The 25407-nt window shown below is 51.7% G+C and overlaps 1 protein-coding gene and 1 long non-coding RNA gene across 6 annotated transcripts in view; one reads left to right on the plus strand and one right to left on the minus strand.

Annotated features, from left to right (window-relative positions):
- The window catches only part of LOC144317646 (uncharacterized), a 51493-nt gene that overhangs the window by 17387 nt on the left and 8699 nt on the right, over nucleotides 1–25407 (plus strand). For 2 of the 3 annotated variants that reach the window (XR_013383654.1, XR_013383652.1), the window contains one exon: nucleotides 25071–25194. This is a non-coding gene — a long non-coding RNA (uncharacterized LOC144317646). Of the gene's footprint in view, nucleotides 1–8951; nucleotides 9079–10850; nucleotides 10939–25070; nucleotides 25195–25407 lie in introns of all 3 variants that reach the window. The other variant, XR_013383653.1, reaches the window with a different exon arrangement.
- Nucleotides 1–25407, minus strand: part of SCUBE3 (signal peptide, CUB domain and EGF like domain containing 3) — a 33623-nt gene that overhangs the window by 8015 nt on the left and 201 nt on the right. For 2 of the 3 annotated variants that reach the window (XM_077904314.1, XM_077904312.1), the window contains exons 2-10: nucleotides 12761–12883; nucleotides 11500–11625; nucleotides 8932–9066; nucleotides 7648–7773; nucleotides 7350–7466; nucleotides 5220–5267; nucleotides 2784–2900; nucleotides 964–1086; nucleotides 367–483 (exon numbers count right to left, since the gene is read on the minus strand). In XM_077904314.1, coding sequence (XP_077760440.1) covers nucleotides 367–483; nucleotides 964–1086; nucleotides 2784–2900; nucleotides 5220–5267; nucleotides 7350–7466; nucleotides 7648–7773; nucleotides 8932–9066; nucleotides 11500–11625; nucleotides 12761–12883 — 1032 coding nt within the window. The remainder of the gene's footprint in view (nucleotides 1–366; nucleotides 484–963; nucleotides 1087–2783; nucleotides 2901–5219; nucleotides 5268–7349; nucleotides 7467–7647; nucleotides 7774–8931; nucleotides 9067–11499; nucleotides 11626–12760; nucleotides 12884–25407) is intronic. The other variant, XM_077904313.1, reaches the window with a different exon arrangement.

Genomic DNA, 25407 nt, shown 5'->3' on the forward strand with positions numbered 1-25407 from the left:
GCTCAAGCCTAGGACCTTCTTCCCTTATATCTGTCCCATGTCAAAGAACAATGGACTAAGAAGGGACCCCGCTGACAAGCTTTTTAAAGCCTTCCACTCCTTCCTACCACTGGGGCTATAAAAAGGAGGTTGAGGATGGGAGTCAAAGAGGCAGAGATGGGATGGGGGATAGATACCGGGGAGGCAGGATGCTGTTCTCTGTTCTCCTAGTGTCTCAGTTTCTCCCAAGTCATCATGAGGGACACAAACATGGCATGTGCACCCGGGGATTGCCCATAGCCATAAGCCAACTCAGGAACTTATTCAACTGAAGGGTTTGGAGGTGAGAGGGGCCAGGTGGCAGATCGTCTAAATTTGCTAGCTTACCCCCACAGTGGGTGACACCATACAGCAGGTAGCCATGATGGCAGAGGCACTGGAAACTTCCTGGTGTGTTGACACATATGTGGTCACAGGTTCGATCAAAAGAACACTCGTCGATATCTGGAAGAACAGGGATGCAAGCCACTGAATCTGTCTTGGGACACTTGACACTGGGACCCCTTGCCCAGGTGAAGGACCCACGTGAGGGGCTTTGGCCCTCCCTCATGGACCAGCCTAGGAACAGCGATTTAACATTGCCTGCCCATTCCCTGTGCCCCTTCACTTACAGTCTTTGGAGTGGGGAATGGTGCAATCTGGTACCTGTGGATCAGGGCCACCATATGTGGTCAGGCAAGTCAGATCCCACCAAGGGTTTGAATTGGGGAGAAATCCATCCCTCCTCCTCCTTGCCAAGAGCAAGGTAGAGCTGGTCCATCAAGAGGAAGGGGTATGTCTGTTAATTTGCGGCATGACACTGGCTATGGAGACTCCCCATGGTGTCCATTGACCTTCTCAAGACTCTGACCTTCTGGGCTGCTTGAAGCTCTCCTACCCCTAGAACCTCTCCCAAGGCTTTCCCCTTGGCCCAAGTCTGCTCACCCTGGCAGTTCCTCTCATTGATGAGCAGCTTATAGCCCTTCTTGCAGCTGCATTCAAAGCTGCCCACTGTGTTGCGGCAAATGTGGTCACAGCCCCCATTGTTCAAGCGGCACTCGTCTATGTCTGGGGAAGCAAGATGAAGTAGAGAGAATCAAAGGTGATACCCAAGGCCAGGGACAAATAAGATGACCTCCTTTCCTGCCTCCCTCACTCCCTCCAGCCCTTGCAAAGACAGAGAAAATCAAGCAGAGCCCTGGGCCCGCCCTTCTGACCCCTCTCTCACTCTCTGGTGTCTTTCTTCCCTCTTCCTGGGATCTGTGGCCATTAGGAACACCATTCCTGGGACTGAGCCCTCTCAGAAAGGGACAGATGGGAAGCAGAGTCAGGCCCTCCCTACCTGGAGTAGGAAGTAGGTAGGCATTTTAAGCATATGTGAATTTCTGCCCCTCATTCTGTGCTGATGGTCCTTCCCCCAAAAGGCTGGTGGATCAGGTTTATACCTTGCTGCCCCCCACCCCTACCTAGCCTAAGAGCCCTGGGCCATGGTGTGTGGGGTGGCACAGAGAAGGGGGATTCAAAGGGGCAGCCCCTCAGAGTGGAGGAGCTAGGAGACAGCCAGGCACCAGGACCTCCAGGAGAGCCAGTGAGGCTGGGTAGTTGCGGGGAGGGGTGGGGGGGGGCAAGGAGGCAAGCAGGGGGCTGGACTGCAAGAGGTCTGGAGAGGCTCAGGCCTGAGGCGGCTTTCAGCACTAGGGAAGGGAAGGTGGGGGGGGGGGGGGCCCATGAGCAGCTTCCTTCCTGAGGTCAAGTTCCCCAAGCTGGTGGCAGACAGGACCCAGGCTACTCACCCCTACTTGGGGGAGGGGGCAGAGAGGGCAAGTCTTCCACTTCACTCTTAGCATATCTGTCAACAGTCCTTCTCAGCAGAAAACCTCTCAACTCTGGCTGTCTGACCTGCTGCCCCAGCCCTCCCTGTCTCCCCATCCTCTCCACCAGTTGTTGGGCCAAAAGACACAAAGAAGGAACCCAGTCCTCCTTGTGACCAGGAGACCCGGACCTGATGACTCATTATTATCAGTATGGCTGCCCTCCCTTTTGCTCCCCCACTCCACCTTTCTCCCAGACCTGGCTTATTAAAAGGAAGGGAAATAGGATGGACAATATTGGAAATTATACCATAATAATCACTAACATAAGACGCTTACCATATGTCAGGTACCATTCTAAGTACTTTATATATAATTTATATATAACTGATCTAATCCTTACAACAAGCACTATCATTGTAGGGGAACTGAGGCACAGAGATGCTAAGTAATTTGCCTTGGATTGCAGAGCTGGGATCTGAACCCAGGTAGCCAGGCTCCAGCATCAGCACTCCCAGCTACTACCTATTCTCCCTCCGACCAGTATAGCCTTTCCACTTGGAAAGGTCTGGGGAATGTGGGTTAAGGAGGTTACAGAACACATCTGTGACCTTGTACACACACAGTCAGGGCTCAAATATCCTTCTAGACCAGGGACAAATGAGAGTGGCATGCTCATTAAGCAAGAGGGTTAGGAACCCATAGAGGGATAGAAATGAGAGTAAGGAAAACAAAGTAGGCTGTGGGCAGGAGGCACTAAGGAACTGGCTGGACTTTTGTGCCCCTTGAACTGGGATGGGAAAGGTGGAAAAGAGACAAGCCTTAGCCATGCCCTCAGTTCTTTCTAATCAGTATAGCCTCGGGGGGGTTGAGGAGGTCTCATAAAAGGTACTGTATCTCTGGTCCCAACCTCAGCCCCTTCCCCCTGTGCTCCTGTCTCCTGAGAGCCCTTACCTTTGCAGGTCTTCCTGTCTGGCTGCAGCATGAAGCCCACGGGGCAGCTGCAGTGGACACCCGTGGCCGCATCATGACACTTACTGTCGCAGCCCCCGTTGTTGACAGCACAGGTCTCTGTATAGGAGGGAGGTAGGGGATGGTAATTGGGTTACTGGCTTGGAAGAGTCCCAGACTTGAGGGGAGTAGAGAGCACAGAGGCCCAAGGGAAGGCCTCAGCTGCCTCCCTGGGCTTTCGAAGGAGCATTCCGTGGAGGCTCCCAGCCCCCATCCCCTCACAAGTGCAGCCAAGCAGTCCACTTCCCTGCCCCCTTCTTGATTGAAACAAGGTGGACAGCAGTGAGGCAGGTACAAGCCAGAGCTGTCAGGCAGGAATGTGCTGAGGGGGTGGAGGAGGTGGAGTGGGGAGGGTGCAGGGAGGGATGGGAGCTCAGAAAGGGTGGTTCTCAGCCGCCAGGGAACAAGAAGGGACAGATAGGAGTCTCTTCCTCTTTCCCTCCAACTATTTCTTTGGTGGTTGGGGGGGCCAGGGTAGGACAGTCTGGGGAAGAGTGAGCCTAGTGATCCCTAAGACAGCTGAGGGATGGCCACCAATTCATCTTCCCCTTCCGCCTGGCTCCACACTCTTAAAAAAAGATCCCCAGTTCCAGGCCTAACTGCTCATTCTCAGAAGAGAGGCACAAACTTGGTCATTTCCCAGCCCCTGCCCAGCTACATCCAACTCATCCCAAGACCTCCCTTTTGTTCCAGATGGAGATGAGCTGGCTGTTCTGTTGTTGTTTTCCTTTCCTAATGGAGAGAGACTGTCTAGGTAGGGGAGGAGGGCAATGGGAAAAGAAGAATCCAAAGGATGAGGCAGGATGTAAGAAGGTAGATAAAAGAGTTACAGAACTAGAAAACCTCAGAGCTAAGTCTCTTCTGTTGTCCCCTCTTGACTGGTAAGTTCTCTCTTCACTGAAGAGTCACCATAGGGGGAGTATGGATGGATCACTCTCCCTATTTTCTGAATTCAGAAGAGGACGTAAACAAGTTTAAACTGCAGCTCAGGTGAGCCCAGGCAGGGGAAAACCGTCAGTTCAAATAGTGCAAGGCCCTGACCCAGTGATCTGGAGGAGGTGCAGGCCATCCTCTGGGGGGCCTAGAGGTCTCCTTTTGGAGAGACAAAATCCCAAGCCCTCTCCTAGGGAAGAAAGGAGAGTGGTTCCCCAAATCAGGGGAACCGAATGAGAAAAGCAGCAGAGAATCCTATCATTTTGAATCTTTGACTCCCAAAACCAGGCGCAACCCTTGTCACCAAGGAGGCCACCAAAGCAAGGGTTCTAGAAGAAGCCCAACTCTGCCTGTGGGTCCCTAGTCAGGCCCTCGTTGCTCAAATACAACCAGGACCAGGTCTGGGAGCAGCCACAGTGGGATCTCTTATGTGCCACTCCCACCTTAGTCTCCTGAGGTTCCTCAAGACCATGGGAGGAACCTAGAGAGAACCTTGAGTTCAAGCTCCAAGCCTAGCCATTCCCCCCAAGAGTGCTCTTAGTATAAGAGGTCCCCCAAGCTCTGGAGCAGGGAGAGGGGAACAGAGATCCTGCACCAAGACTAGGTACGTTTGGAGGAATCCAGGGTGGGGGGCAGCCAAGCTGGCACAGTGTCCATGCAGGTCAGACCAGGAACCTGGGTATAGCTGCCCTCTCCTGTAGGGCAGCGTTTGGGTGGGGGATTAAACCACAGTTTAATCTATGCTTGCTCTGTGCCAGGCACTTAGATCCTCTGCACACATTGTCCCAAGTCTTCTCTGCAACCCTAAGGGAGAACTCTCAGTCTCCCTGTTAATAGAAGAGTAAACTGAGGATCAGAGAAGCAAGTAGCTTGCTTGAGGTTAGAAAGTGGCATAGGCAGCATTCAAACTCAGGTCAGTCTGAATTCAGATGTCATGCTGGTACCCATTATGGTGGGACAGAATGGCTAGTGATGCTGGGGCTGTGAGCTGGCCCGGGTAAGGACACAACCCCAAGGATGGGATGGCCTGTAACTATCCCACCCCTATCTCAGCCATCTCATGAGCACAGCGGGTGAGATGGAACTGCTGGATCTTCTGCTGTGTAGAAGGCAGAGAGAGGGAGGGGGCAGATGGCTGAAAAGGGGTGAGGTGTTAAAAAGTGAGTGTGGGAGAAGGTGGCAGGAGAGAGCAGGAGAGGAAGGAGAGGAGGAGAGTGACAGAAACAAAGAAGGACAAAACCAACATGAAGGCCCCCCTGGCCCACTCTTGGGGACTCGGGTTTCCTGTCACCCAATGGGCCCGGTACCCAGGCTTCAGGGGAGCCCTGCTGGTTGGCTGGAGTCCAGTCAGGCTGGGCCCAATGGGCATGCAGTTAGTGGGAGCCCCAGCAGGTTAGCCCTTCCCCTAGCAAGCCAGTGAGAGCAACAGACAGCAGACATATTTACCATTAGAAACGGCCTGAGGGGGGACGTGCTGCTCTAGCCGCCTTTCCCCTGTTTGACATTGTAAAAAAGCTGTTTAGATGCTGGGCAGCAGCCACTGTGGCCCACTGTATCCCAGCCCCCTCCCCACCCTCCTCCGCCCTGTAGGCCCAAACCACTGGCCCCAAGTGATGAGCCCAGAGACTCCTACACTTAGCTCTCCAGCCTTGTCCTGCCTGGTGTCCTCAAAGAAGCTAGGCTCCCACCAGGTGACTGATGGAAAACAGAGTCTCAGAAAGGGGTCGTCATGGGCCTAGTACCACACAGCATGCCAATGGCAGAGCTGGGATGTGATTTCAAATCTTACAAGTTGCCAAATCCCAAAGGGGGCCCACCCTTTGGGCTCAATTATACTGGCCTCTCCATCTCCCCACTAAACCTGAATGTCCTGGTGGCCCCAAACAATGACATTTCCTCCTACCAGGGCTGGGGAGAAAAATGAGATTAGCACAAGGCAAAATAAGTTCTATGGGAAAAGAGGGAGAAGAACTTGGGAAGAATATAGCCGTCAACCCTAGAACAGCCTCATTTGCTCTCTTCTGCCTCATTTGGCCATGGTCCAGAAGACAGATTGGGTCTTGCATTAGAGAAGAGCTCAAGCTTACATGGGGTGTTTTCAAAAGCAGCCATGCCCAGGACTATCTGAACAAAAGGAAGCCAGAGAGGGAGCTGGCCCCACATTCACTAGTCCGAGCTCTGTCCTGATACATGCAGCTTTCTTTGGGGATGGCATGCAGTTTCTTTTGGGAGACTCTGAGAATGTGGGAGTATGTCCTGGGGGTGGGGGGTGGGAGGTTTAAGAAGCAGAAGAACTCAACTTATGAGGGGAAAGATGAAAGGAGCTGGAAGGAACCAGCTAGGAGAAGGTGACACGGAGACATAAAAGTGTCCCTTTGAAGGGTTAGTTCAGAGGGAAACATGTAGCAGGAGAGAGTTTAATTAAAGAAGTTTAGAGCCATGTGTATGAAGTTTCTGGAGCAGGTACTTGGAGGACACCTCTAACAGCATCATTTGTTTCCCTGTTCTTCTATCCAGGGAGTAGGGCAGTGCTGTCTGCAGAGACGGGTGGGGTCACTGGAGGGAGATGGGGAGAGTCTGGCTCTTAAGCTGAATGTCATGTCTCTGACAAATATACAGTGACTGTGTTCATGCTTCCTTGTCCTCCACATTCTGTAGCCCCTGAGATGACCGGCCTCCATAAATACCCGTTGCCCACACAGCAAGCTCACCCCTGCCTGGCTCCCTGACCAGACCCTTCCCTTTTGTTTCCCACTTCTCCAAGGGGCACCTTGTCCCACCGTCTCTCTCAGCACTCTGTGAGCACACAGTAATTGGCCTTCACAAAATACCTAAAGACAGAAGGCGTTAGGAATTCAGCTCCAGGAATTAAGGAATTAAATCCATCTATAGTACCTGAAGATATGTGCGGTAAGGCCTAGGAATTCAGGAAGAGGGATCCAGGTGTTAAGAAGGCCCCAGCCAGAGCGAGAGGGATGGAAGGCTGGAGCTGGTGAGGCAGTGAAGGGCTGCAGGTAGAGGTGTGGAGGAGAGAGGAGGCAATGAGGGGGGCTGGGGAGGGGAGCAGGCCAGGATACACAGGATGGAGAGGAAGACACCTGGAGTCAGGAAACCCCATTTGTTGGTTCAGGGCTGGCTGTTCCAGGAAAGAATACTGTGTCCCAACCCCAGTTCCAGAGTGCAGACCAAGGGATGTGATGGCTCCCATCTTCCCATGCTAGTCACCAGGGCCTCAGGTCAGGCTTTGTCAGTTGCATTGGCCCAGCTCTCCTCCCCCTCCTAAGCACAGCCTTGGTCAACACGCACCTCTGCTGATTATTCCCACTTTGGCAAAACTGTGCCCTGGATAAAGAGGATGGCAAGGCCCCCAGGGGTGGGGCAGAGAAGAGAGTGAGCCCTGCAAGCTCTCAGAGTTGTCCCTCCCTAGACCTGGCCTTGTCATCTGGGTCTTCAGTCCACTCGCCAATCATTCTGTGCCTAGCACCTGGCCCCGTGTGCTCCCGCCTCCCTGGGCTCCCCAGGGCCCCTCCCCTCACCCCCATCACAGGTGCACTCGTGTTCACTGGCCTCACCCACCGATGCACGTCTTCCCGTCCGTATGGAGCACAAACTTGACGTGGCAGCCGCACCGGGGACCCTGCTCTGTATCATCACACGTGTGTTGGCAGCCACCATTACCATAGTTGCACGTCACTGTGCAGAGAGGGTGGGAGGCTTGTCAGCTTGCTTTTCCTTGGGTACCACCATTCTCCACAGCATGGAGACTGGTCTAGTCGCCTCTCCCATGCTCCCTTTGCCTCCCACGTCTTGCTGCCAAGGCCCCATGCATTTCCTCTTTGTCTCTCCTCCTCCACTGCCATCCCAGTTATCTCACGTTTACAGTCCCGTTGGTTCTTGGTGAGCTCGAAGCCAGGGCGGCATTCACAGGCAATACCCCCTTTGGGTGTCTCCCGGCAAATGTGAGCACAGCCATGGTTCTTGTTCATGCAATTCATTCCTTCTAAAAAGGAAGAGGAGGGAGGTGAGTGCTCTGTGTATCTCTGGATGCTGGAGGAAGAGGAACGGGTAGGATAGTTGGGGCCTAGGAAATTGAGAGAATCCACTGAGGCTGCAACACAGATGAGAGGAACTCCCCTCGCCAACCCCCCATCCTGCTTTGGTGCTAATGAGTGGAGCTCAGAGTCATTCTGAATGATATATAGGTATTGATACCCAGCGCCCCCAAAGCCCTGCACAAGCACCTTCTCCTTCAGACAACCAAAAGTAGTATCTAATAGTTACTGTGCTAGGTACCAGTGGATTTAGGAAGGACCCAGAAAAATAAACATCTCTTGGGAGTGCCTGACTGGCTCAGTTGGTGGAGCATGGTGACTCTTGATCTCAGGATTGTGAGTCTGAGCCCCATGTTGGATATGGAGATTACTTAAAAATAAAATCTTTAAAACAAACAAACACGATGTCTTTCCTCAAAGAGCTTACCATCAAATCAGGAAGAAGATAATAATGTGAGTAGGAAATAATTGGTGCAGATAATTACTTTAAGTTTTAAAGTAAACTCTATGCCCTACATGGGGCTCCAGCTTACAACCCGAGATCAAGGGTCACCTGCTCTACCAACTGAGCCAGGTGAGTACCCCTCATTACTATAAGATTTTATTCCACAAATATTTATTAAGCTCCCACTACATACAGAGCAGTATATAAGGTTCCGAGGACACAAAATGAATTAGGCGTAGCCCTGTCCTGGATGTCGCAGGCTTGGGGTGCAGGTGGATGGCAGAGTCACAGAAACAGACAATACCCCACTATTCCTGCCTCACCTTCCCTATCCAGTCCAAGAATAAGACATTGGTGAGGTCCTCAGATAACAGCAGCTGAGAGCTCAGCCATCCATGGTTTGGCACAACATCCATCTTGGGTCTGGACAGAGGGTACCCCATAGGGTACCTCAATCCCACACTGATCCCAACCCCAAATGAACTCCAGATTTTGCTCCAGCACAGTGTTGGTCCATAGAGCCCTTAGGATATGACTAAGTGGAGGGACTAGAGGGTTCTGAACAGAAGGTGAGACATAGCGGGTATTGAGGGAAAAGTTCCCAGCAGGTGGAGAGAAGCCTGGGGGTGCAGAGCTGGGCCCTCCCAGGTCATGGGCTGACCTTCTGGCCTCTGAATACAGGTGTGCTGGTTGTCGCTGAGGAAGAAGCCCTCTCGGCAGTGGCACTCATAGCTGCCCATCATGTTGACACAGCTCTGCTGACAGCCACCGTTGCCCTCGGCACACTCGTCCACATCTGTGTAGATAGGTGGGTGGTGAGGCCATGGGGTGCAGCCCAGGATCCTGAGACTTTAGCATCAAGGGCTGAGAACGGTCTTAAAATCTAGCACAACCTCCCTGCCCCAATTCAGCACCAAGCCTTAGGCCAGAAAGTTCCTACCCACTCATCAGTGAATGCCCCACTGCTCTTGAAGGTGTCATCCTAAGAGGGCAGAGCTGGGGAGCTACACTGGTGGAGAGGGGACATTTGAACCTGCCTCTTCTAGGTGAAGACTGGCCTCCCCTTCCCTCACTTGTGGGAACAGGGTGTGAGGGCAGAGGAGATCAGGAAAGGGGCCAGGGCAAGAGGAACAGAGATGATGGTAAGGATGGGGATTGGTCAGAGAGAGGCACTGGGGCAGTGGTCACAGCCAGGGAATGAGAGAATGTGGAACTGGCTCTAAGTGCAGGGAGGGCTGTGGCCATGGTGCTAGGTCTGAGGGACAATGTGGGTAAAGGCAGCAAGCCTCAACTCCTTGCAGGGCAGGGACCATTTCTGTGGACAGGCCACAGTCCCGTCCTTCCTCCCTTCCCCCCATGCCTGGGCTTGCTGCCACAGTCCCTAGCCTTTCTCCTATTTTGGTTTAACAAAACAGTCTGGTAGCTTGGCGGGGAGGGGTGGGAGGAAAGCTGCCAGGCCACACCCTAATTACTACCCCAAATCACCACCCCCAGGTCCCAGAGCCAAGCTCATTCTGGGGCTCCCACTTCAATGCCTTGACTCCATCTCTGTGCTACCTTGAGTCTATAGCCCTTCTCGGTTTTCCTTGGCCCAGCAGGCTTCAGGGAGATTGGTCTCCAAACAGAGCAGCTGGAGTTTGAGCTCCTGAGGCCCTCATCTGCCCCTCTCTTCCCATCCTCTCTGCTGAGCCCTGAAATCCCATCCTTTTCCCCCTTTCTGGCCAAGGGCAGAGGGGCATGGATCCAGCAGGTTCCTGCCTGAGAGGTATCTGTGGTAAAGTCAAGGAGGTATACTATCCTTTGCCTTATTCCTGTCCCTTCCCCCTCTCTCACTTCTCCCCATCCTTGTCTTCCCACTGTTGACCCATCCTACCGTCCGTCCTTCTATTTGCTCCCTTCTAGTGCAACCTTGTGACTTTGCTGCTCTAGCCAAGTTCTTTCTTCCAGTTCTCAGTGGGGAAACTGAGGCCCAGGGCATGGATGACTTAGGGTTCCCCTAAAAGCCAAAGATAGAGTTGAGACATTGAACCACAACCCTAAGGCTAGGGTTTGGTAGACCTTTGCTCCCTCTGACCCTTCCTATGCCTATTCATTCTCTCATCCCTCTGGTTAGTTCTCCCCAGATCACAGGAAAACAAGACTTGGTGAGAATCAGGAGCCTAGAAAGGTCAAAAGCAACCAAATAACTCAGAAACTGATGTTTCCTGTCCTGCAGGAAACTCACTGTCCTGGTCAAAGTGTCATAGATTCTCTTTCCAAAGGAGTCTCCAAAGAGGCCCTCATAGGTGACTGAGTGGAAGAGAAGTGAGGTCCTTTCCTGGTAGAAGAGGTGGCCAGGTGGTCAGGGCTGGGGGGAAGGCCCCATAGGGGTCAGGCTATAGAGGCCTGTGTTGGCAGTGGAAACCTATAAGTCTGGCCCAAAGATGGGATGTGACTGGGTTTAGGTCTAGAGGCAGCACTGTAGGAAGGAGGCTCTCCTCAACTAATAGAACCTCAGATAATTTATCGGTTTGGTGGGGAAGCAGCCTAGCCCAATTTTCTGAGCATCATTCCTCTTCTCTTCCTTTCCTGGTCTTCTAGTCTTCCAGTCTCCTGGCCTCACACCTCAAATCCTTCTCTGCTTCGGGCTTCAGTGTTTCCACTTGGGGAAGAATCTGCCATGGTCCCGGTAATTTTCCAAAATGATTAAGAGACCAAAGTTGAATTTTGTCCCCTAGAGAGTCTCCTATCTCTGACCCAGTTCCTGGGACAAAGATCAGGCCAGAAGAAGTGAGGAAAGGGTGAACCTGGAGATTGCAGGACAAGCTGGGAGAGAACCAGCCTTTAAGGGTTAGAGGCTCCCCGGGGCCCAGGGATGCATCATCATCATCATCACCATCAGTATCATCATCATCATTTAACATTCCTCCCATTTATTGAAGCATGGAGCCAAATTGCCTTCCCACCATGCTCCGTTCCCTGTGGCTACACCCATTATTGTCATCCTCTGGCCCTTGCCCTGGGAGCATTTTCAAGCAGCATCCCCTCTGATGTTTTTCATCCAGCAGTAGAATTATTTCATCCTTAGCACCCCATCTCAAAGGAGAGGCTCACCTTGTTCTTTACTTTGTGAGAATGCAGCTTTTTGATCACCTTCCTCTCCTGGCCTGGGAAATGGGAAATGCTGGAAACAACTCCTTCCCCACAAGACACCACTTGCCCACACCTCCTCTCCCTCTCCTTTGCTCACCCAGACAGTTGTGTCCGTCATGTGCCAGGTGGAATCCATCATAGCAGGTGCATCGGTAATTGCCAGGGATGTTGACACAATCGTGCACACAACCCGCATTATCTTCTCGTTCACACTCATCCACATCTGTGGGCAAAGAGTATCTGAGGCAGCCGGACCCACTAGCATGCTCCCTCACTGTCCTCCCCTGGGCTCAGCCCTGCGGTGGTTTAAATATGTGTTTGTATGTATATATATTTTCTCTCTGTGTGTGTGTATGTGTTTACATAGTTACTTTCATAGCCCATAAACCATTTTGCTATTTTCATCTAAACTTAAGTCATAGGGGTGCCTGGATGGCTCAGTCAGTTAAGCATCTAACTCTTGATTTCATCTCAGGGTCGTGGGATCAAGCCCCATGTCAGCCCCATGTGCAGCCTGCTTAGGATTCTCTTTCTCCCTCTCACTCTGCCTCCTACCACACCACTCTCTCCCTCTCTAAATACATACATACATACATACATATAAATAAACTTAAGTCATAAACATTTTCATAGGTCTCCACCCAGTCTTTCTAATTACCACCTGTACGTGGTTGTAAAATATTCCATTGCATTGCTATATCATAATGTATTCACTCTTTCTTCCTTCCATTTATTTTCTTATCATAAATAATGCATTAAAGAATACCTTTCCCTGTACATTATTTTGTTTCTTTGAATTTCTCTTGAATAAGTCCCTAGGAATTAAATTTCTGGGTCAAAGGGTATAAATACCTTTTCAGATTCTGGCTAGGTCTGACAAAAAAATCACTCTTCAATTTATAATGTCACCAAGAATTAATGAGTGTACCTTGTCCACTAAAGTCTTACCAACATGGAAGGTCATAAATCTAAAATAACATCTCAAGAGTGCTTTAATTTGCATTGCTTTAATTATGAGAGGGGAAGACTGTGTTTGTTTACGGTACGAATTTCCCCTGCGGTGAACTGTCTGTTCTCATCCTATGTGGGAATGGTAGGAGGGTCTAAAGATGGAGGTCCCAATGGCAGGGCACCTCCGGCCTTCATCTCAGGATTTGGATCCCCCTCCCACCCTAGCTGGGAGGCTGTGACTCTTCCCACCAGAGCCTCAGTTGGCCTCTGTGGTGCCCTCTCTGAGAAAAAACAGCCTCCCCTCCCAAGCCTCTTCCTCCTGCCGGTGGCAGGGATTGCAGGCCTTGGTGTGGCACTGATTTCCCCTCTCAGGCAGGTCCCCCTCCCCAGCACCCTCCCAGCCTCACCTTTGCAGTGTTTCCCATCCCCCGTGTAGCCAGACTTGCAGATGCACTTGTAGGACCGCGGGGTGTTCTGGCAGAGAGCATCAATGTGGCAGCTATCGGTCCCCTCCACACATTCATCCACATCTGGCAGGGGCAGAGGGGGCACATGAGACCGTCAGCACACTCCACAGGTGCCTTGAAGGTGGTTCCCCAAGGGCAAAATCCTCTCTCCTCTAAAATAGACACAGTGACCCTTCCAGAGACAGATGATCGTCCACACCCTCCTGATTTCACAGTGGGTCGACTCTGTAATTTCAGGAATTCAGAAAGAACCCCCACTCCCCTCAGAAATACTTAATCCACAGTGACAGCTAAAATTCCATCATTTGAAACACTCTGATTTAAAAACAAAAACCCTTAGGTAGCACACTTACCTTTATTAGAAATATTCAATTCAGTGTGAATTAGTTCACCTCTCTTATGAGTAGGCTTAGAAGGGGGCTGGGTGGGAGGAAGAGAAGAAGCACAGGGACAGTGGCCTCTGAGAAAGCGGCAGGGTCCAGTGGCCCTTAGTAATTGAAGGAGGAAGAAACAGAGGAGACAGGGCACCTGAGAAATCCTCATCTGCCTCACAGTTCTGCTTGAGACCAGGCCTGCTCCCACTTGCCCACTAAGGCGCCAAGAATCTTTAAAGGAAAGAAGTTCCATCCTAGAAGATTTCCCTCGGCCTCTGTGCTGTCAATAGCAGAGGGACCAGGACCTGGCAGGGGCTGGTACCAGCAACCTGAAGCCTGATCAGTGGAGCCCTTTGGCTCTCCAGCTGACTCAGGCTCATGCAGCCCGCCACCTTGAACTCTTCTATCTAACCCAGGGTACTCATCTCACTCCTGGCTTTCGCTCTGACACAAGGTGCTCTTCCCAGAGCTATGCTAAACGAAGAGGCCAGCCAAGATCTAGCAAAAAAGAGAATGGTTCTCCAAGGACATAACAGAGAGAATCATTTATCATCTTTGGGCAAAAGATTCCAACTTCTGTGGCAGTGTTATGGTATGCATAGAGCAGAACTAAAATATGGCAACATGTTACATTCGGTTGAAAATTGTTCTACAGGGTGTATTTGTGGAAGGTACTATGATGAAGGCTGTGGAGGCTCCGAGGTGACTCAGCCCAGCCTAAAGGAGAGAGCAGTAACATGAGGTAGGGTGTGGTTGAGAGTCACAGAGACATTAGAGATAAGGTGACAGGGTCCTCAACCCTGGCTACACATCATCAGAGTTAACTCCCCTTGGAGATGCCCAGACCCATCCCCAGAGGTCTTAGTCAACAAGCCCACAGTATTTTTCAAAAGCTCCCCAGTGAGTCTAACGTGCAGCCAGGACTGAGAATCTCTGTGAAAAGGAACATCAGAGGAGGAAGAAGCTACTTCTAGCTGTGAACTGGGGAACCCAAGTGTATAAGTAGCAACCTGCCAATAAAGGAATGGTATTTGTGATCAAGAGAAGAGGATTGCAGAGTTGCCTGGCTTTTGTGAAAATGCAGATTCTCAGGCCTTATCACCAAGCTATGGAATCCAAATCCTAAAGGTGCTTGATTTTTACTGAATATGAATGAACGAGTGGACCAGGAATCACTCCAACTTAGACACCCGTGAATCATTGCTTGAAATAGTTCATTGTCCTCTGCTTCCCTATTTCAAGAAGTACTTCGGGGGCAGGACCAAAGCTTCGTGGGGTGAAGAGAACGGAAATTTGGAAGAGTGCCCCCCAAATCCTGCCTCCAATCTTCTGGGCTTCTATTCAGCTCTGCACTCTACTTTCTCTCTTTGACTCCTCTGTGGCAGTCCGCCATGCCCAACTGCTGTAACTCACACTTACTCTCCACCTCAGGCTCTACAATCATGGTGTCTACCTGCTGGCCCACTCTGGGAATTCATCCGCAGATGAAAGAACAGAGAAGGCGGGCATGAAGACTAGTTCATGAGAGAAGGCAAGAAGGATAATAGATAGTAGATAGAGGCTGTGTGGAGTATCAGTAGGCCCAACTGATGGAGTATCCCTTATGAACTCTGAGAGCAGTGCTCCAATAGAACTCCCTATGATGTCGGAAATGCTCTCCATTAGTGGTAGCCATTAGCCAAGTTTGGCCACTGAGCACTTGGCCTAGTGCATTAAGTGGCCATTTAAATTTAAATTAATTTAAAATTCAGTTGCTCAGTTGCACTAGGCCAAACGCTCAGTGGCCATACGTGGCTAATGGCTACCACTAATGGAGAGCACTTCAGACATCACAGGAAGTTCTTTAAAAAAAAAAAAAGATTTTATTTATTTATTCATGAGAGACACACAGAGAGAGGCAGAGACACAGGCAAAGGAAGAAGCAGGCTCCCTGCGGGGAGCCCGATATGGGACTCGATCCTAGGACCCCAGGATCATGACCTGAGCCAAAGGCAGACAGATGCTCAACCACTGAGCCACCCAGGCATCCCAATCACAGGAAGTTCTATTGGAGCACTGCTCTTGGAGTTCATAAGGGATGCTCCTAGGCCTGGATGGACCAAAAAACTTCCTAAGGCGTGGGATTCAAGTTGAGTTTTAGAGACTGGCTAAGCATTTGACTGTCAGAAGAGAAAAGAGGTAATTTCAAGTGTGGCTAAACGCATTAAGACAAGGTATCCAGAGGTCCCAGTCCTTATTCTCTGTCCCCACATTTATATCCACGCCCTGTGAGTCTTTGAGGCTGGCATGGGGCATTGGACAATCCCAGTGACTAATAACCATCCTGTCCATCCTGCTTTGAGCCCTCTCTGTCTCTCGCCATCCCTTACCCAGCAGCCAGTAGGGCAATTTGGAAACCCATCAGCAAGCCTTTCCTCTAGGCCATCTCCGAGGAACAGGCCTGTCTCCCAATTACTGGGTGCTTCGCTTGAGTCTACACCAGACTATCTGGGCTCTCAATTCTTTGCTTTGCCTCCACTTCAATGCTTGCTAGTACCTGAGTGCCACTGATGCTGATGGCAGCAAACCCAGGCTTCCTGGCAGAACCTTTAGACCCTTCCAACAGCTGGGCTCTTCCCACCATCCTACCCACTCCCTCACCTCCCACTCATGGTTCTTATCCCTCTCCAGCCAAGAGTCTCAGCTCTGAAAGTCTTTATCTCTTACCTCCTCCCTCTACAACATCTAAGCATTCTTCCCCCTGTGCAAGCATTCACACACATCTCATTCTTCACATGTGAGACACAGTCTTCTCTTTTCTAGCCACACTGTTCCTGGCTTCCCAAATCTGGCTCAGAATTGTCTCCCCCAAAGCTCTTCCTGCTAAGCCCTATTCCTTAAGAGTTCCTGGTCCCAGGGGACTCAGCCTACCTCTGCTCACTTGCTGCCATTGCTGAGTCGCTCTGCTAATGCTCCTGTGTGGCATGGTCAGCTTTCCTCACTTGGCTGGTCACCACCAAGGATGGGACCCTTCAACCATTTGAATGGAATCTTTTGAATCAGTTCAGGCCTAAAGCAGAGCTCTGAGGGGCTACTGGTGACTCAGTCAGTTTGCTTCCAACTCTTAATTGAGGTTCAGGTCGTGATCTCAGGGTTGTGAGATCAAGCCCTGCATCAGGTTCCACACTGGGCATGGAGCTCTGCTTGAGATTCTCTCCCTCTGTCCCTCCCCTTCTCTAAAAATAAACAAAACAGAGCTCTGAAAAAGGACCCTAAATTATAACCAGTGTCTCTTCCTTTTGCCAGTTCATTCTTTCAGAGCACCCTTCCACCACATCTGCCCACCCAGAATTGTCCATTCGGTGATCCCTTCAATACCCATAGGCATAGTCTCATCATAGCTCTCAGGGAGCAAGTATTTACTACTGGCCTGACAAACAAGTTGATGCTAGTTGGACATGGATTGGTCTAGACTGGTGGTTCTCAACTCTGGCTGCACACTGGGATTCCCTGGGGGCCTTTAAAAAAAATGTGGATGTCTAGGCACTCTCCTAGACCGGCTGCATCAGGACCTCGAGGGTGAGGTTGGGCTGGGCTGTGGTCTGTCTTCCTTTCCCATCTCAAATAATGTGAACAGACCATTTGCCTGAGCTGGGAAGCAAGCTGACAGAGTGTCTGAGAAAACAGATTCTGGAGTGGTACCGTGTCAGTGCAAATGCCAGCTCCACCCGTGTCCATGTGGTCCTGGGCCAGCCTCTGAACTTACCTGCTCCCTCCTCTGTAAACACATTTAGTAATAATAGCACCTCCTCATGGGGCTGCTGTGAGTATCAGATGAGTTAATACTTATCAAGTACTTAGCACTGCAGTGCAGGCATACAGTATGTGATCAAAAAGGTCTGCTATTTTTATTCCTTCTCCAACTTTCTCCCCAGTATCATTTCTTAACCCCCAACTCTGCTCCTCCTTTGTTTCATCAAAGGCCCCACTACAGGCCTGGTGTGAGGACGTGCAGCCGCAGGAGAGCATGTGATGGTACAGGGCATGTTGGGGAGATACATACCTGAAGGTACCTTCTCCACTGCCTGCCTACTCCACCACGCTGGGAACTGCCCAAGGAAGAGGGTGAAGTGGGCGAGGGGCCAGCTGGGAACCAAAAAGCTACCCTCCACGATCCTTTGTGAGAGTTATCCTTTTGTGCCTTTATTCCCACCTCAAGTACGTGGCTGGATCAAAAGCTGAATTAGGGGAGAGTGGTGGCTGCCGAGATACCCCAGATGAGTAAGAACCTCCCTGCCTCACCCTCTCTGTCTTGAATGCACTGGTTTGTAACTGCAGTAGCTTTCCCCAGTGCCACCTGACATTTCTTCTGGATTTGCTTCAGTGCCTTGCAGAGCGCTCCTTAAATTCTGCTCAATGCAGGGAGGAAGGCTGGGATGTGGGGGGTGGTGTATAGAGGGTGAGAGGGCAGCCCTGAAAGGGTGGATTATTTGAACATGGGCAGCCCTAAGATTCCCTCCAAGGATGGGGAAGTATACCTCAAAATGGAAGCAGGAGACCCCCCCCCCCCCAAGGAAATACTCTGTCTGCTCCAGAATTTTGCTCTGGTCCAACTCAGGAATAACAACAAATGGAAATGCAGAATGCAGGCTGCAGATAAGCAGGCACCCCTAGGGAGAGTCCACCTCACTTTTACATTACCACCGTAGTGTCCCTATCATTCAGTGTCTGGGTGGCGGGGGAGTTGTGGGCAGATTTGCTGGGTCCAGTGAGAAGGTCCAAAGCAGCCTGCCTGGTGTCCTAATGGCCCCTATGACATCCTTCCTGCCCAAGCCAGGTTACCCCAGGGTGTTTGGGCTGAGTGCAGGCTCTCTGATTGCCTGGCCAATCACAGTCTTGTAATGCCTATTACATGCTGCTTGTGCATTATTTAACTTTTAGGTCACATGTATTATCTCCCTCTTGAAACCTCCCTGAGGCCAGGGCTTCTGATAATCTTTGAAACCCACATAGCAGCTAGGGGCTGAGAACATGCATTCAGGCATTCAACACAAAGTTACTGAGCATTTGCAACATGCCAAACACTGTGCTAGGAGCTGGGCATCCAGCAATGAACAAGATGTAAATGACAGACAGGAGGATGGGTTGATGGGTGAGTAGATGAGGTCCACATTTGTGTCATCTTCTCCGTTCTCTGTTACCACAAGGAAAAAGCTTTTTATTTTCCTGTGACCCCACGGTTGTTCTAGGTGGAGCACAGTCCTAGGAAATTTAGTCTTAAATTAAGGGTAGGGGGATAGGAAACTCAGGGAAAATAAGAGACCCACTTAAACACATCCATTTGGTGATGCTGAGGCCAGAAGAGACTGGGACCAATGAATCGAGGGTAGGATTCCTAGGGAATTCTGTAGGATCCATAGGCTCCCAGGGGCTTCAGATATTATCTGGAGCTGCTCAGGCATCTCTTTGGAGCATCTTTGTCCAATAGATGTTCCCCAGCCTCAGTGCTAACTAGCACGGGATGACAGGGCCCCAGAGTCCACTTGACACCAGCATACCATTGCTGCTTCTGGTCCGTTTACTTATCCTTTCCTCCATGTTGCCTCCCACACATAAGTAACATCCAAAGTAGGACCAGCCCGGGCTTTGGCCATGACACCTTAACCTGCATATGTGTGCATGTGCTCTACCTCTAGATCAAAAGGGCAACCAGGGAAACTGGTAGAGCCTGGCTTCCCAGCTCTGGCTCCTCAGGCTGTCTTCCCAATCTGGAACTGGGATGCGACTCTGTGACCTCAGCTGGAGCCAGGGCCCATCCTCGGCCTGGACAAAGCATAGGCAGGACTAAGGAATGCCTGGAGAGAATCCAGGAAACCACACAAATGACCCCAAGGAGAGGACACAGAGCACTTGCTTCTTTTGTAAAAAAAAAGGACCCTTCCTATTATATATAAGCTGAGCCAGCCTGACTGTAGAGTGACCAGAGGTGACCGGAGGGGAGCAGGGCTGAACCTGAGAGTCTTGTCACCCATTCAGAGGCCTTTAGAGGATGGGTAGGAAGGAAAGAACAGAGCACTAGAAAGACAGGGGCAGGGAGGCAGGCAGTGGGCCAAGGCAAGCTCCAGCTTCATGATTATCAGCCTTCTCTCTTTATATTGATGGAGAAAATGACAGCATGAATGACGATATCAGATGGTGCATAATTATGTGCATAGAGCCTTGACGCAGGCTATTTCGCATGGTCCTCACATGGTCCTGTCTCTCACGACACAGACGGGGAACAAGCCCAGAGAGGATAAGAGTGAACAGCTTGTGCAGAGCCAGACCCTGGGTCTCCTGACTCCCAGTCCAGTGCTTAGTCACTACGCATTATGGTCCATAAACACCCGAGGGAGGAATCCCCGCCTTAGTCGTTGTTGTGCACCCCACCACCCCAACTCAGTGCAAAGCACAGGCATGAAGCAAGCATTCGATACGTAACCAGGGAATGTCTTGGAGCTGCCATTTGGATGTTCCTGTTGGGAGACCAGCTTTGGGCATGGGGGTAGCTGGAAGGAGGGCAGCGCAGAGTGGCAGGCAGGAAAAGGAGGGCAGTGCACCAGGGTGGGCACAGACAGAGCTGCAGCGAAGAAGGGGTGGGCAGCAGCCGTGGGCAGGTGTCTCCAACTTGGATTCACTCTGCTGGGCCAAGCAGCTGGTTAGAAACAAAAACAAACACCAGGGATACAGGTTCCTGCTGTTAACAGCTTCAAACCGCCAGAGGAAAAACTCCAAATAAATATAATTAGAAACTTGTAAAAACGTCCTCTCTGTCAACTTGCTCCCCAGGATCTGTCCTTTGAGTTCCCCATTTCTCCCAGGGCCCCCTCCCCCATGCCCACACATCCATCCTGACACTCCACCCTCACCCAGGGATTCCTTCCATCTCTGGCCTTATTCTCGATCTTCCCTCCAGCTCCGGCACCTCCTGCCCAGGTCTCTCCTCAGCTTGTCGCCATCAGGGACCAGATGTGGACAGCCCCTGGCCTGAGGCTCTGAAATCCAAACCCCACAGCTGTCTAGGGCTGCGGTTATAGCCGCAGGGAGACCGTAGTTGAGAGTGAGGGCCACAGCGCCCTATTTAGGAGTCATCTCTTCACCTCTGGGGCCAAACCCAATGGCAACGACAGAACAGTACCTTGGTCTATAAAGGGGAGATGTTTCGGCTGGAGCAAAACACAGAGGGCTAGTCTTGGATCTGAGAATATACGGTATAGGACCAGGGGCTGGGGCCTACGGGCCCTGCCTAGACAGTATTCAGTTCCTAGAACACAACCACTGCAGCTCAACTTCCCAAAGTTGTTGGGTACACACACATCCACACACAGGCACAGAAACACACACTTGTTTTCCCGGGCGGGGAGGGGGCACTCTAGTTGGGGACACGAAACTATTGAGTACTTTGGGCCCCAGGAAACTGGGGTGGGGGAAGAAAGGATGAGTAGCCAAGTGGCAGGGACACGCTCAGTCCAGGGATGGTGTTACTGGCAAACTCTAAATGCATAACATTATCAATATTTTATCCCTAATGAGAAGAGAAAACAATCAGGGAAACTAAGCAGATGGGGAGAAGAGGGCCTGAGTGTCAGGCGAGAAGGCCTGAGAAGGTCTGGGGACAGGACTGAGCCTTGCTGTGGTGTCTTCTGTCTTCTAGCAGGAAGGATTTTGATAAGATGTGCAGAACCTCAGAGCTGAATACTCTAGCCCATTTACAAGGGAGGAAGGGAATTTCAGTTTTTCCCTCAAAGGCCCCAGTCCTCAGGCTCTGCATCTACCTAACCCCACTGGCACTAACTGCCCTACCACATGCTACGTCGGGCTGGCAGTATAGGGCACAGGAGGAGAGTGGCCAGTCTGGTGACAGAGGGGCCACTGGGGAAGAGGAGAGGGTCTATGTCCCCTCTTCACCCAGGTGCCTATGTCCTCAACCCTGCAGACGTCACTGGGTTGGCAGCCGTATCACTTCTCCCCCCAGGGCCCAGCAGACTCCTGTCTTATAACTAACTGAGCCTGAAGAAGCTGTCCCCAGGTCTGGGCCTCTTGCGGGCACTGCCAGCCTCAGAGCAGCTCTGCAGTTTCCAGCCCTGACAGGGACTCTTTCTTGCAAGTGGTCATGTGCTAGGGGTACAGGGACGTCAAAGGAGGCCCACACCCTGACAAGCGGGGACAGGAGCCCGGGGCAGGGACTGGGGTGAGCTCAGGCAGCAAGCTCCTCCAGCTCCATCTTCACAAGAGTGTCTGAAATCATCCATTCCCTTCCCCCACTCTCAATCGAAGGCACCAGACCAAGCCATTCCACTTCTTTACTTCTCCAACGAAAACAAAATGCACATTTCCCTGCTTCCTTTTTCCTCTCACCAGAGCACTGTGCACGCACACACGCACGGATGGACGGACACACACACACACACACACACACACACACACCCTGAGTCATGCACACGCACGCTTGCATGCCCCAGTGAATGCACACCTCGCATTCCCAAACTCACACCCAGGGCCGGCTCCTTTTACAACAGGTCTCAGCCGCTCACATCTCAAACCGGTTCTCATGCTCTCGGATTCCTGAAGGTTTCAGAAAACAATCTCATTTAGGGGTGGCTAATAACTTTCTTTTCTGTCCGCCTGTAGTAATTCTGGCCTTGGTCGGTGTCTTCTGCTCCCCTCTCTCTCATTCCACCCTGCAGAGACTCAAGGAGATGAGGGGTGAGAAGTGAAGAAGTCCTCCCCTGGCCCCAGGCTTCCCCCCCACCTCCCCGGGGGACATGTCACTGAGAGAAGAGAGGTCAAAGGGATTCCTGAGGAATTTCTAAGCAGTCCACCCCCCTTCTCCACCCTTCTGGAAAAATGGAGGGGGGTGGTGGTGGTGGTGGAGAGACAGGCTTAGAAGCAACTGATTGAAGATCAGGCTCCAAGAGTGGGGACTGACTTGCTTTCTCTCTCTCCCAGTGTGGCCTGGATGGGGCACAGGCAATAGCCGGCTGCCCACGGGGCCACCCTCACCCGCTGACACGGTTATGGTTTTCATTTCATATTTTGGAGGGAGGGGCTAGGAGGAACAGTCCCCTCACTGTAAGAGCTGGCCACAGGAGCCCAGGGAAGCGGGGAGGAAAGGAAACAGCCACATTAAAGAGGAAGAGAGGGGTGGGGGAAAGAAAGAGAGAGACACACATACACCCAGACAGAGACCCAGAGAGACGCACGGAGACAGAGAGACACTGTTTGCCACCAGATGAACGGGCTCAGTCCTGGGGATGGTGTTACTGGGAAACTCTAAATACGCGACTTTATCAACATTTTATCCCTAATGAGAAGAGAAAACAACCAGGTAAACTAAGCGGCCAGGCTGGCTCTCCCTGAGCCCGCCCTGGGGACAAGTTTTCCCCGGGAGGCCAGGAGACCTTTTCATTCAGCTGTAACCTGAGCCCTAAGCAAGGATTAGGTCTTTTTTAACCACTGCTGCACACACACACCCCCTCCCCAAAAAAAGCAAAGCAAATTAATGCTTTTAAGTTAACAATTATCTTGGTTATCCAGTCTGTCTACTTTAAAATACACAGACGGGCACTTGAAAAACACTCAAAACCATGTACCCTCATGCTCACTCATTCCCAGTCACACGCGCTTACCCACCCATTCGTCCACCACAGTTTTCAGACACTAAAATGTACATCTCTAGGCTTAATGACCAAGTCACAATAGACATAGACACCCAGCTATATCACCTGTGGGTGATCGTGGTGAACCTCACCCCACACACACACTTGCACACTCAGGGCTCCCCTCCTTGTCCCTCTCCTCCTCCCTATCCCTTTCCACTTTAGTTCTTTGGTGGGATGGAGTCTTTGGGGAAAAGGCACTGAAATATAGTAACCATACTATATATACACACACACTATACCCAGAGGTATAATAACCACACAAGACATTTACCAAGGGTATTTGTAATATAAAGAGACCCACCAGAGCTTTATTTAAAAGCATGTGGCATTAAAGGCACACCTCCTGGCACTGGGGATACCTAGGAGGTATGTCTGGGAGCAAGGAGTGTCTGCAGTACTCCGCTGTGTGCCCCGTCAGTACTTGGCTTTCCCGCGGCACTGGTCTGTAGGTTTGGGTGCGGAAACATCCCTCTAACCCAAAAGACCTGTCATTAGCCAATCTCTGGCAGCCCCGGTTGGTGTATTTCCTGAACAGCAGCATCACAGGGAGCTGAAATGACAGGCTATTATTCTATGCCAGGTTAGACTCAAGGGTCAGAAGGAAAGAAGACACACAGCTAACTGTGGCCCAGTCAGCGCAGGTGTGGCCTGAATATAAGTAGTGGATGCAACTATTAGGATGTTAAGTTCCCTGAGGGCAGGGGCCTCCACTCCGGCTGCATCTCCCTAGCCCTCCACAGCGTTTAGCAGGGTGTCTGATGAAAGAGGGAGCCCTGGAGCACCGTGGAGGGATTTTTTTTTTTTCCCTGTGGAGGGATCTTGAGTCTTCTGTCCCTAAAGGATGAGCTGACCTCCCCTTGGCACCTGTCCCTTGTAGGAGTCTCCATCAGCCCTGGGAACCTCCCTGGATATACTGTTTGCTCCCCCTCTTGCCCCCAGCCCCCCGGTCTCACTAGGGCCACTACAGACACTGGCTCCAACTTGAAAGAGGCCCTTATCTTGTCTCTAGATTACTGAATGAAATCTGTTCCTTCCTTCAGACTAAACTCCCCAGCTAATTCTATGTTATGAGTAAGTCAGCACACACTACAAAAGCCAGCTTTGTTTATGAAAACACAAGCAAATCCACAGTGCAAGAGGGGCTGCTCCCAGGCTGGGGGTGGCAGTGGTAGTGGGCTGTCTGGAGCCAGGACCGGAGAAGAGGCAGTTTGGGATTGCCAGGGGGTGGGGGTGAGCTCTGGTATGTGACAGCTGCGGATCTCCACCACTTGGGCTCCGTTAAAGGGCAGGTTGGAGGAAGGAGGTAGCTGAAGAGGCAGTGTTGGTACAGCACCTTCCTTTCACCCGGAGTGGGAGCCCATCCAGTACGCAAGAGCAGCCCAAGAGCCAGGCGGGCGCTCAGGCTCCAGGATACAGCAACCTGACTGCTGGGGGCTCAGGCTTCCCCAGTGCCCAAGTTCAACTTTCCCTTCTGGCTCAGCCACTTCCACACCCTAGCTTGGCTTCAGGAGCCCCTGGGACAATAGGCAGAATCAGATCCTCCTCAGCGAAGGCTTGTCGGGAAGAATTTTCTTTTTGTCCATATAAATCTCTTCCTGGGTGAGGACATGATGGGGGAAGGGTGCAACAAGAGGTCAACGGGGAGGGGAGGCTGTCCCCAAGAGAACTGTAGCCCACCAGCCTGGTTTCTGCCAGCAGAGCCTCGGACCCGCCCGCCCGGCAGCGAGCCTGGGGTCAGGGATGGGGGCCGCAGGGCCTCCCTGGCTCGCTCTCTAATTCCTAGAGGGGCCTGTCAGAGCTCCCTGGCCTGGAATTTTACTTTGTTATTTTAATGCAATTCTGACCTGGATTTAAATGGAATTGGAAACCCGAGGCCTTAATAAATAAATATTATGATAAGAAATGAAAGCCATGCAAGAGGAAAGAGATTTCCCCCCAAAGAGGCAGAAAAGCGACATTCTTGCTGGGAGCCAGTCAGAAATCTTTCTTCTCTTCTTCAGCCCCCTACCTTCCAGTGAGAGACGAGCTGGTCTTTCGAGGAAAGATCCTATTTTTCTTTAACATTTTTCTACTGATAAGACAACAACTGGGAAATTTTGTCTGACTCCGCGTGAGGGTTGGGGCGGGGTGGGGGGTGGGGTGAAGGGAAGAGATACACGGCGTGGCTCGAAAGTCTCATTCTCTCCGTCTCTCCAGGCCACAGCTCAAAAGTTTCTGGCAATGTCTGAGAGAAGAGAAGATTCTCTCTCGTACTTTTGGAAGACAAGAAGTCTTTCGAAGATGCTGGGGGTGGCCCAGAAGGCGGGCGGAGAATGCTGAGGTGCGTGGCGACTTCTGCCCCGGGGGTGGGGGGTGGGGGGTGGGGGCAGACGTCTCACTGCTCGGGGTCGCTCCCGGCTCCTCCAGCCTCGCGGCCAGGACGCGGCGCCCCGAGGCCCGGGCCCCCCGAGGTCCGGGCCCCCCGACCGGGGCCCCGCACGGCGCCGGGCTCTGACAGCCGCACGCCCCCGGCACCTGCCCGGCCCCGCGGACA

This window comes from Canis aureus, chromosome 7 (assembly GCF_053574225.1).
Source record: "Canis aureus isolate CA01 chromosome 7, VMU_Caureus_v.1.0, whole genome shotgun sequence".
Lineage (NCBI taxonomy): Eukaryota > Metazoa > Chordata > Mammalia > Carnivora > Canidae > Canis > Canis aureus.